This window comes from Diplotaxodon limnothrissa, linkage group LG23, assembly GCF_057381915.1.
Source record: "Diplotaxodon limnothrissa isolate DT_005_m linkage group LG23, D_limnothrissa_male_GT1.1, whole genome shotgun sequence".
In the NCBI taxonomy this organism is placed as follows: domain Eukaryota; kingdom Metazoa; phylum Chordata; class Actinopteri; order Cichliformes; family Cichlidae; genus Diplotaxodon; species Diplotaxodon limnothrissa.
In genome coordinates, this window is record NC_140617.1 from 3579422 (window position 1) to 3591797 (window position 12376).

General features: G+C 44.0%; 1 protein-coding gene across 1 annotated transcript in view; it reads right to left on the minus strand.

Moving 5' to 3' along the window:
- Window positions 1-1900: 1900 nt before the first annotated feature.
- Window positions 1901-12376, minus strand: part of tle2b (TLE family member 2, transcriptional corepressor b) — a 79765-nt gene continuing 69289 nt past the window's right edge. The window contains exons 14-20 of the mRNA XM_085348774.1: window positions 11880-11956; window positions 10676-10925; window positions 10126-10373; window positions 9525-9672; window positions 8723-8873; window positions 8483-8559; window positions 1901-6053 (exon numbers count right to left, since the gene is read on the minus strand). Coding sequence (XP_085204900.1) covers window positions 5946-6053; window positions 8483-8559; window positions 8723-8873; window positions 9525-9672; window positions 10126-10373; window positions 10676-10925; window positions 11880-11956 — 1059 coding nt within the window. The 3' untranslated portion in view covers window positions 1901-5945. The remainder of the gene's footprint in view (window positions 6054-8482; window positions 8560-8722; window positions 8874-9524; window positions 9673-10125; window positions 10374-10675; window positions 10926-11879; window positions 11957-12376) is intronic.

Genomic DNA, 12376 nt, shown 5'->3' on the forward strand with positions numbered 1-12376 from the left:
ACTTGAGTTCCTAGAAAGAAATTACCCCACACCACCGGCAGCAATGATTAGGGTTACAACCTGCCTTTAGAGTCAGAACTCTTTTTTCCCTTTGTGGCACAGATTCAACACATTCCTGGAAACATTCCTCTGAGATTTTGGTCTATATTGACATGACAGCATCACACAGCTGTTGCAGATTTGTCAGCTGCACATCCACAGTGCAAATCTCTCATTCCACTAAATCCAAAAACTGCTCTATTAGATTGAGTTCTGGTGGCTGTCGAAGCCATTTGACTACAATGGCTTCCACACAAACCCGTGTAAAAGGATTTGCTACATGATGTACTATTGTACTAGCACTGTGGTCATGAAGGGATGGATAGCAGCAATTCTCGGGTAAGCTGTGGTGTTTAGACAATGCTCACTTGGAACTAAAGGACTCAAAGTGTGCCAAAAAATCTCTCTCACACACTGTTCCACCAGCATCCCCAACCTGAACCGCCGGTACAAGGTTACACTTTTCATGTTGTTTATGCCAAGTGCTGACCTTACCATCTTAATGTTCCAGCAGAAATCAAGACTTGTGTTTTTCCAGCCTTCTGTTGTCCAATATTGGTGAGCTTGTGCGAATCATAGCCTCGGTTACCTGTTCTTAGCTGAAAGAAGTGGAACCTGGTGTGGTCTTCTGCTGCTGTAGCCCATTTGCTTCCAGGTTAGACATGTTAAGCATTCATAGATGCTCTCCTACATGTCATTGTTATAGCAAGTAGTTATTTTAGTTATTGTTACCTTCCTATCAGCTTGAAGCAGTCCTGCCATTATCTACTGGCAAATTTTCACCCAGAGAACTGCTGCTCACTATATACTTTCTCGTTTTTGGACCATTCTCTGTAAACCCCAGAGATGGATGGTTGTAAAAATCCCAGTAGATCAGCAGTTTCTGAAACACTCAGCCCATCTCATCTGGCACCAACAACCTTGGCTCATTCAGAGAGACTTAAATCACCTTTTCCTCCATTCTGATGGTCGGTTTGGACTTCAGACCGTCTTGCCCATGATTACATGCCTAGATGCATTTAGTTTGTGCCGCGTGATTGGTTGATCAGGCAGCTGCATTAATGAGTCGTTGAATAGATATGCCTAATATAGTTGCCATGATTCGCCTCCACAGCCCACAGTGATTGTCTTTAAGACACACTGTTGTTTTACAGCGATCATAAGAAAGTGGAGATAAGTAGATGGTGTAAAGTTACATGACGAGACCATTTCACTGCACTCCTCTCTGCTCACCTGTGATGTGTACGCATGCCGTACAGGTTCTGCAAACAGTAATGAGATTATGGTAAACAATGGAATCAGTTTCTTTGGTGGTTAAACTTGCACCTCACAGCAAGGTCCTACTGGCTGACTGGGGCTTTTGTGTTTGTTCTACCTGTGCCTGCGTGGCTTCCTCCCACAGTCCAAAGACATGCATGTTTGGTTAATGGCTGATTCAAAATTGCCTATAGGTGTGAATGTCAGTGTGAATGGTTGGCTGACTCTGCGTTGGCCCTGTGATGGACTAGTAATCTGTCCAGGGTGTTCACCGCCTCTCAACCTACGACAGCTGGGATAATCTCGAGCCCGAAAACTGCTAAAATGAAAGTTAATATTTGGCTCACATTAGGATTTGGCTTTCTTCTCCACAGTGCAGTCGGTCCCCTGTGTATCTAGGTAGTGCTATCCATCTTCAACAAAGCATGCTCTCACCACTGTTACTTGAGGCTGTTACAGAGACAATAGAGAGAGGAGATGCATGTTAGGGAACTTTTCACATTGGCCTCATTTCTAGAGATGTTAAAATTTACACCAAAAGCAGAGCACCCACTGCCATCCCCATAGTAGAATAATTGACACAGAAGACACTGGAAAGGATGAACACAAGTTTGGTTTATTTTTCACACATAGTATTTCTTTTACAGCACGTGGGAAAACACTTCAGGAGGGAAGACCCAGTTAAAAAAAAGGAAAAAAAGGAGGAAGTTCCTTGGCTTTTTAAAAGAGAAACTTTACATGAACTTGTAAAATGGGGGGAAAAATAAGTTTTGAACACTGTTGGAACAGAGAAGCACAAGCAGGGGAGACGTGTTACCTACTGTTAAAGAAAAGTATCAAATACAATGCATAGCCATTATACAGCATCATTTTGAGTAGATTACAAGCTTGTGTATGAGAATATTGTTTAGATTTGCCTGTGGCTGTCAGGCAGAAAGGGAAACAGGCAGGCAAAGGCATTAAACTGTACAGATTATCTCTGACTCCTGGCTGGTACACAAGCCATCTCAGAAGTCTCTCGTAAATCTCCTATTCTGCATTAGTGCTGCAGCAAGAAGCATGGAAGAGTCCTGCTGACATTTTATACAGATGAGCTAGATTGCATACTGTCACGCTAAGATTTTCTTGTGTAAAACTGCGGCTGTGAGACCGTTCGCTGTATTTACCGAACGAAACCAGATTGATTTTGTTCTACCAGCAGTGGAGCTTTAATGCAACAAACATGCAATAAAAAGTGGAACCTCGATCGATCAATCAATGGCTAAATCTATATTTTCATGTCGCAGCCAACGCCTGTTGTACACGGTCCACAGACTCAACAGAAACGGCTTATTACTACACAGTAAGGACTGAAAACAGACTAAAATACACGCACTACCACTTTGGAAAAAAAGGGGGATAATAAAAACAAGGAGTGGACAGAGGAGCTCTTTTTTTTCTTTACACTGGATTGCTGATGTTGTACACCCTCTGCCCATCACCATTACCAAGGATAAAAGGTACCCTGATTTAAAAAAGAAGACAAAAAAGTAGTCCCACCTGTGTTCCTCTTGATATTCTGTCTCCATGTGTGAGTGCATTCCTCCCCATAATCATAGGCAACCCCAATACATAAACACATCATTACATAAGACAAGCAATCACTATTAAAAAAAAAAATTCAGAAATTAACGAGTAATCAAAGAAAATCTTGAAATGTGCCTTTTTAGTCTAAACATTGGTGATGCATGTTCTACAGAAGCAGAGAGCTCCGATATACAGTTTGCCTGCCAGTTTGGAATATGATACAAGTAGGAATCAAAAGTAAGGATTATATTTAAAGAAGTAGCTTGATATTTTTCTTATTTGCTGTCATAACAAGAATTAGAAAGACTGATAGTACTCTCATGTCTGTACAATAATTACAAGGCCTGATAGCTTAGTACACAGAAACGAGAACGGGTAGCCTGACTCTGTCTGAAATGTAAAGAAAAACCCCTAAAAACTCCTTACCAGCATCTCCAATGCTCATGCGTTTATCCACAAAAAGCCAAGTAAAAGCCGTACAACGTGCTAGAATACTTCAGAATAGATTAATACTCAGTGTAGCCACAGAAGAAAAACAGGGAGAATCATCGTTTTACTAGCCTGCTATTAGTCAGGGCCACTAATACGCAAGTAAGCTTAGCCCACAAACAGAAAAGTGGAGAAAGTATTAACCTCGACTTCAGCAGCGTTTGAGCGATCTGATGTGATATATGCAGACGACGCCCTCTGTGACATTTGTGGTGCTAAATGTGAAGGTGGCCACGGTAACGCATCCAATCTGAGGAAGCACCTGGCCAAACTTTATTGATGGCATGCAAACCAAATTCACCAAAAGCACCTGTCTCCAGCTTGTAAGGACATATTTATGCTCACTGACTTTACGCCTGTGCTGGTTTTTAACCACTGGTTTAAGCACATATTGGTAACAGAAGCTTGGAGAGTCACACACTACAGAGAGGGAGATGTTGCAACAGTTTGAAAACATCAGGCTTTCTGGAAAAAAAAACAACTCTGATTTATGCATTTATTTTATTTTCTGAATGTTGCCATAGTAACGATACCAATGCTGCTATTGGTACTGGATCAATACTACCCTGACAGGATTGATATGTAGTTTCTGTCCTGTAAGTTTAGCGATTTGTGTTAAATTAACAAACAGGCACTTTGAAAAATGTCTGAACCCTTTTGTGTTGACTGTCACGTCTGTTTTATTTATAGCCTGAACACACAACAGAAGCTGACCCAAAATCCCAGGTCTCCAAAAACCCCAATTTTAAAATATAAGAAAGGCTGAAAGTTGTGTTTCTAACTAATTAGTGGAAAGTAAAAATCACAGTGATTTAGCTGTCATTAAAATGTGTTTGCATAGTGATGATGATTCAGCTCATAAATCACGACACGCTGCTCTCCCCTACACGGTGGTATGGAGCTGTTTGCATGCAAAGCGACCGGTCTGGCATAAACGGGCCAAAAGAAGCTGAACTCATGGACGATACTGATTGCATTGTTTGTGACATATTGACACAAGTAATTTCAACTATTTTTATTCTGGCTGCACTGAAACTTCAGCATGCAGTTGACAGCGGTAAGGTGTTTAAGCCAGCTAGTGTAGTGCATCAAATGTTGTCAATAAAAACCGATTTGTACGCCCTTAAAAGAGTAAAATGCTCTTTTGGGCACCTGTTTTCTGTCTGTTGGCCAAGCTACATTGGAAGGCTGCTTGCGGCGAATTTACAGACATGAGAGTGGCATAAATCTTCTAATCGTAATCTCAGTGAGCAAGTGAAAATGTAAAAAATTCTTTAAGGTGTTTAGCATCTCAGTTAATAGAAATCAATAGCTTATGAAACAAGAATTAGCCCGAGCACTTGAACACTAGCACGTAAGCAGGCAGGCAGAGATGGAGATAATGACTCTGATAAACATGTAATCTCGTCTGTAAATGAAAACAGCAACTAGTTGCATAAAATTTGAAAGGAATCGGATTAGTCGCTGCTTAGTTGGCTGCTGATGATAGCGTAAACGTGTGGTGTTAATTTGCCCCCTCGTCCGCCTTACAGTGAAGCTGGCGTGCTGCTACTTCATCTAGCTGACAGTGCCTTTAATGAGAGTGAGTGCAGCGCCCGGTGTCAGGAGAACAATCCAGAGGAATTAGAATGAACAGCTCGGCTGATGTTCTCTGTTTGTGTCTCTGGGCCCTGGGAGAATCCCATTGACTCCGCTGCTCATTAGACGCTGCCTTTGTCAGACCAAAATAAAATAGATATTAGCAGTGAGACGGGGAGCGCTGCAGTGAATGTTTAATTGGGTGCTCTATGTGTTGTGTGTGTTTCTCTCTTCATACGAGTACCTCAAGGGGGTGGAAGCGAGTGTGTGTGTATTCTAGCCTGATGCTGCGCGCGCGTGTGTGTGTATTAGCAGGTCTATGTTTCACGTCAGTGTATGTGGATATCTGAAGCAGCCCCCTTCCGTCTCGGAGCGTCATCATTCCCCAGCTCCTGACACCTCTCGCTGGGGAGATCGAGCTGCGGCGTCAGCCTCATTAAGGCTTCCACTGTCTGGCTAATGAATCGATTGTGTGGTATCAGTGCTCCTGGCTGGCGCTCCCACAGTGCCGCTCCGCACCTCCTCTGGGGGCCTCCCTTCCACTGAGCTCTTAATCAGGAAACAGCCCTAATTACCCTGCCTCCCTCCTCCTCCTTCTCATCGTCCTCTTCCTCCCTTTCATTTCTTCCTTCCGCACTCACTCTTTCTCTTCTCCTCATCTTTCCCTCTTTCTCCTCCAAACTTTATCTTTATGCTCCACCGCCCTTTTCCTTTGTCCTTCTTATCTTGCTGCTCCCCATTCTGCCTCTCTCTCTCTGCTATCATGCCTCATCCTTGGGCTAAAAGTGGAAGGCGGAGGAGGGGAGATGGCATTTGGGAGCTTCCACAGTAGCTTATATCACAGCAAAAAAAAAAGAGAGGGGGGGGAGTGATGTTTTGGGGGTAAGAGTCAGGAGGACTCAAGACGACTGAGACGGAGGTGCTGCTGTTGCTGATGTAATGAGGATCAGGAGTGGTTGGCAGAGTGTCCCGCCCCTAAAATCTCCACCTTGTCTCTTCCCATCTTGTCCCGGCCCTCAGTACACCACCTCGTACACCGTGGCCTTCTTGTCCCCAGAGCCAGTTACTATGTACTTGTCGTCTGGGGAGACGTCACAGCTCAGCACTGATGAAGACTCCTTGGACTGGGAGTGTTCGAGAGGTGGGGGGTGGGGTGAGAGAGAAAGCAAGAGGGATGTGATGATAAATGGATGAAGACAGATGGAGAGAAAGGAACACAAAGAGATGTTAGAAAAGATGTGACTCATCATTTAATACTCAATCATACAAGACATATTTGCATTTCAAAACAGTCGGCAATTATTTCCAAACAGACAACTCCACAGCTCCAGGATGCTGACTCATTCGTCTGCTCCAGTGTGAGACACTGCCACATTAACTCCAGGTTTTAAGCAGCATAAGCCTGGTAGCCTCAACTGGAAAAATGCACAATCCTTCCCTTTTATTCGCTCTCTTTTCCCCCCCTGTATCCCAAAGCCAGACCTGGGCACCTGGCTTTAGATGATCTAAAGCTACTTCTAAACCCCACCTCCCCCTTTCACCTCCTTTCCCCCCTACTGTTCCATCATCATTTATCTTCCTCCCTTTCCTCCCAGACTCTCCTCCTCCTCCACCACCGCTCTCTATCCTCTTAGGCTCCCCTTTCACTCAGGCCCCAGCTCTCGTGTCGACTCCTCCTCTCCCTCTCTAAACTTCTCTGCCCTCTCCTCCTTTCCTCGCTACAAGCTCAGCGGGGCTGTCAATCATCAGGGCACTGGTGAGAGGCCATTTCACACAGGAATCCTCAAACTATAACAAGATAGCAGGAGGGGGGGGCAGTGACAGGTTAAAGGATGAGTTTGAAGATGAGAAAAGTAAAGAAGACATTGAAAAACCCAGAGAAACTTAAAACTCTGATTTACTTTTTGGATGTCTGTGACTTTTGTCTTTTTCACACTGTCTGCTTTCTGGAAAAAGAGTCACAGGGTTTATTTGATTCATCTTTTAGCCTAAAATGTTCGGTAACACATTAGTTACGAAGTGAACGAGCTAAAAATAAGTATCATTATTTAAGAACTTGTATATAAAAAAAACATCTTTGTGATTGAAAATGTGAAGCTGCATGCTACCATGTGACGTGAACACGGTGGCATGTACCTGGCAGCACAGATTTTCAGCTAATGTGCCATTTAACTGTCATATTTAAAATTTATAGCAGGGAGAATGAACATTTATAAAAAGCAACATTTCAGAATGATAACACAGCTTGTTTTGTTGAGCCAATACCGCTGAAAGGATGAGAGCATGTTTGGCATTTCGGTGCGAAAAACAGCTCAATAAAAGCTGAAAAAAGGAAGAGGGGAAACCTTCATGGTGTGAATACCGGCTGGACAGTGAAACAAGTGGATGCCTGTGTTCTCCCTGTGCACCGCAAATAGTCGCTTCTCTAATCTCACTGATTTAAGAGAACAACTTTTTGCACTGCACAAAAGTCGCCCTCATTAAACTTTCTGAACTCGAGACTCATCGGACTGTTCCATCTGTTTTCTTTCAGTCTGCATATCTTGATTGGATTGTACTCTTTATGACCTTTGTCCTTTTCCAGTTTCCCTTGAGAGAAAGCAAACAAAGAGAGTGATGCCACACACCAGCTAAAGGACGTGAATGAAAGCGAGCATGAGGAGAAAGAGGGCGGAAACAGGAAATAAAATAAAGGAAGGCGATGAAAGCAAAGGACAGTAATAAAAAGGACAAGGTCAAAGAAGAAAGTAGATCCAGGCAGATTTGGAGGAAAAGATAAAAATGAGCAGAGGGAGGGAGGACAACAACAAACAGAGAGGAAAAATAAGACAAGAGCGAAACGGCGCTTTGAAAAGAGGCAAGGAGGACAGCGATGAAGAGGAGCGAGAGAGAGAGAGCAGCTCTGTTTAACACAGTGACAGGAGGGAGCTGTTTGGCAGGAGGAACATTTGGCATTTGGATAACAAAGCAAGATAGCCGGTATTCTCCTTTCAGTCCACGGGGAAAGACGGGAGCCGCCAACCCTGCTGCCCACTGTAGCTTACAGAAATATGACAACCACACTGTTTTACACACACACACACACACACACACACACACACACACACACACACTGCTCAGCTTAAATGTGCCTTCGTCTCTCGAGTTTCATTCACACCCAGATGTACTCGCTCAGCTAAAAATATTCTCTGCATATTCATGTTTCAACATTTCCTCCAACGAAGCAACTGAACGAAATGGAAAGATGGTGTTTGTCGTGTTTTGATTCACTGTGTGTGTTTGTGTGTGCGCGTCAGTCTGCACCATCTGATAAATCTCCACAAGTCACCTTGGATCAACAAATCTGAAAGTGAAAAAAAAATAGAGGTTTATCACGCTCTCTCCCTTTGAACCCTGTCATCTCTCTCTCTTTTGCCTTAAAGGCTCTGTGTTGCAGAGACTCTCTCCCTATGGCACACTGACAAAAGACATATCACACACACACACACACACACACACACACACACACACACACACACGTCATCAGAGCCAGTCATCGGTGCTTATCTCTCACCTGGAAAATACTAGCTCCATAAGGTGTCCTCCATGCATTCAACAGATTGTCTTTTCCTGTACTCACAAACCACTTCCCTGAAACAACAAAGCAACAGTAACACATGTTAATCAACGAGAAAGGAGTAACTAAAGGGGAAAAACAAACTACAAAGCAAGAGCGTGGAGAAGACGGACACATGTCGGTCAGTGGCTGGAATTCAATCGATTTAGGAACGGAATAAAGTGCTTGTGTTTGTACCGCAGTAGGCGAACTTGAGGGAGAGAACGCAGCTCTCGTGCAGGTGCAGCTGATATTTGTCCGGTTTGGAGACATGGAGGACTTCCACGTTACTGCTCTCCATTCCCACAGCCAACCACTCGCCTGTCGGACAGTAGCCCAGAGAGAAGATCTGGAGACAAAGAGGGAGAAAGAAGATGAATAAAGCAAAGCAGAAAGCAAAATGAGGGGCAACACAGAAGGATTAGAAGCGACAACAGCAAGGGCGCAGAAGTTATTTTTAAAAAAGTGAAAAGAAAAACAACATGAGGGGCGGGAAAGAAGATAAGGTTGATTAGAAGAGAACAAAGGAAGGAAGTAGGGAGGACAGATAAAAGAACTTAAAATTAGGGATCGGAGGATATTAAAGAGAAGAGATAAAGATGATGGGACAACAAAAGATCAGAGGTGGAAAGTAGGGAAAAGGAAAAATGAAAGAGTGGAGTGATATAAACGAGCTAAATATAGAGTGAACTAAACAGACCTCAGATGGCAGACAGAGAAAGTCATTATACTGTGGATCGAAACTCATTTGACACCAGTGGTCAGCTGTAGTCCTGTCGTCACAGTGAATAGTGAATGAGAGACAAAATGTGTGTGTGTGTGTAGATTATTGTTGTATTTACTGTGCACGATCCCTTATTGAGGTGAATCTTATTACAGATGCAATATTAGGGATCTATTACCATTTAAGTGCTGTACCTGTATCAACATGTTAAAAAGCGTGAGCAGAATATGATTACTGTGTGTGTGTCTGTGTGTGTCTGTGTGTGTGCGCGCACACCTGTGAAGTGAAATCGTGTTGCTGCAGCTGGCGTCCCTCTCGGAGGTCCCAGCAGCGGACTGTGTTGTCCAGCCCTCCCGTCCACAGCTTGGTGCCGTCGTTGGAGATATCGATGCAGCTCGCTCCGTCCGTGTGGCCCTGGAACTGCCTGCCGGGACAACGACCACGCAAACACGCACAAAAGAGGGTCTAAGAACCGAACTGGAAGCCCTTTGAATACACAAGCAAAGCGGACTCTGCCTCCCTGTTGTTTCTCTGCTTCTTTCCTGGTAGAGGTGTCAGATTAAATATGTTTTAATTCTTGCCTCCCCGTAGAACCGACAGTGTTCCGCATCTCATTTCCTTTTTATTTAAGCCCAGCTTTGCTAAAACAGAGCTGTTTTATCCTCTTCACATCCCCTATGGCTAGATTATCCCTTTTGTTTGCACCTGACCTTGGTGTTAGTTAAAGAAGCCACAGACTGCAACAATTTCTCACTCGCTTTCTCTTCTTACATATTTTATCTTCCCTTCCTCCATCTGAAATATTCTACCTTCTTTTTCTCACCTTTCTCTTTCTGCTCTCGTCTCACTACAGTCTACCTGCAGAGGTCCTTCTTACCTGACGAGCGTCTGGTTGTGAAGGTCCCAGACGACGATGTTGCCGTCGCTGCAGCAGGAAAAGCAGACCTTGTTGTCAGGGGAGATGGCCAGAGCGTAGCAGGCGGGAGCGGACGACGTCAGCTCCGCCTTGATGCGGGGAGTTGGCGTGGCCAAATCCCAGATTGACAACGTGCTGGCCTCTCCTCCAACAATCAAGGTTCGTCCGTCTGGGAGGATTTTACAGGAGCGGATGTAGTTATCCCTGTTCTGATTTGACAAGATAAAGAAACCAGTCAGATTACGGCTGTTGTAACTTGATCAAGGAGGGGGGGGAAAGTGCGTGAGGCTTTACAGGACAGATGGCAACACTAGGGACATTCAGGAAATTAATGTGGACGTTTTAATGTCTGTTACCAAAGTGGAAGAGGAAACACGACATGGTCAGTAAAAACAAATCTGCTCTGTGGATGCATGCACTGGTTTTCATGGATTCACGTGCGAGTGGTTACGAGAGTACTCTTCTCAATTTTTTAATACTTGTGTGTGCCTCATTTTCTTTCACGTCTCACCAGACAGTCCAGCTGGGCCATGGGGTTCTTGCTTCCTGGTTGGCTGATGTCCCACACCTTGACGCAGCCCTTCCCTCCGGTGTACACGTGACGAGTTGAGGTGCTGATGGTGACGGCACACACCACCTCTCCGTGGCTCAGGGTGTGGATCTGACGGGCGTGACGAGGGATTCCCGGACCCAGCAGAGCGTCGGGAGGAAAGGGCACGGGCTGCATCTGGCCGTCCGCGCTCACGTGGAACGAATAGGCGCTGAGAAGGGATAGAGAGAGGAGGGAAAATAAATCAATACAGTCAGGCAGAAAGAGCAACAGCTAAAAAACAAACTAAAATTGGACTCCTAGGTGCTATGAAGACAAGAGAGAGAAGATGAAAATCAATCAATCAGTTAGCGAGCAAGTAAAAGCAGAGTGCTAGGGGTAAATACACACAACTCATTAATGACCACAAATATGTCAGTGGGCAGTGTGACGTGTGACAACACCATAATAGCCTTGAAACTCCAGCAGTATTTCCCCGAACTCTGGCAATTACTGGGCTCACCGTAGCTACGGGCAGGAATGCATAATGGCAGATTATATTACAGGGCAGAGTCAGCGTGGCTTTGCTAATGGCTGATCGATACTGTAGCGAGGCTGCTTTATGATTTCAAATTAGCGCCGCAAGAATGAATTGCCACTCTGCAATGAATGACAAAAACAACACAATTCCTCAGTCTGCAAATTTGTCTGAGTAGGTGCCGGGACATTTAAAAATCACACCAGCATTTCAGACATCAAAAAAGGTTCATGGACATCTTTGAAATGCTCTCTATTTTCTTTTAAAAACACAAAGAGGAGCAGCTACAGTTCATCCTGATTCCCATCCAAGGCAAATATTTGTGGGTTATCACTGAGCTAATATTTGAAGTATGTTCCTGTTGTGTCGTTGTCCTTTTCTGCTGTTCTATAAGCACCATCAGCTAAAAATAAGATTAAAAATGTAACTGCTTCATTCAATTATACAGCACATCCATGCAAAATAAATACAATACTAATGCTATTACACGTGCCTCAAAACTGTAGATGGTTTTAATTGCAAAACAGAAAAAGACTCAGCTTCAGATAAAATTTGCAGCACATTGAATCATTATATTTTATCTCTCTTCACGCTTGAGCATCGTCTAATCTGGGCTTGTTTTAGTGCGCGATAGAAGCTCTGACTTACGGCTTGCCACCAGAGGAACCAGGGAGAGAGGAGGGCAGCCCCGGGGCCCTTAGGTGAGACCGAGAGTCATACGCCACCTGGTGGAAAGTAAAGCGTGAACAAAAAAGTGACAGACTGGCAAAGGCTACTTTAAAGATTCAGAATGATTTCCAATTATCATCCAAAGGTGCAAGAAGTTATCCAGTAGAATCTATTTTCCAAATAAATAAAAATAGTTGCAATGTAAAGCGATTAGAAGGGACGAATTTATTCTTCTACATCAGACTTTAACTGGACTCTTTCAGCTCCTTCTTGTTCACCCACGTTTCCTGATATGTAACATAGATGCAATCCATCAAGGCAAGACTCTTTGTAGTAAAGTTTCTCTTCTCTATGACTGTAGCACTATATGAAAGTGAACTTGAGGATGTAAATGTGACGGCTTCGAGTATATAACGAATGCAGTTGATGGCGCAGAAGTGATTCATCAAGTTTTTGAACAGTGCTACAAAAGTCAA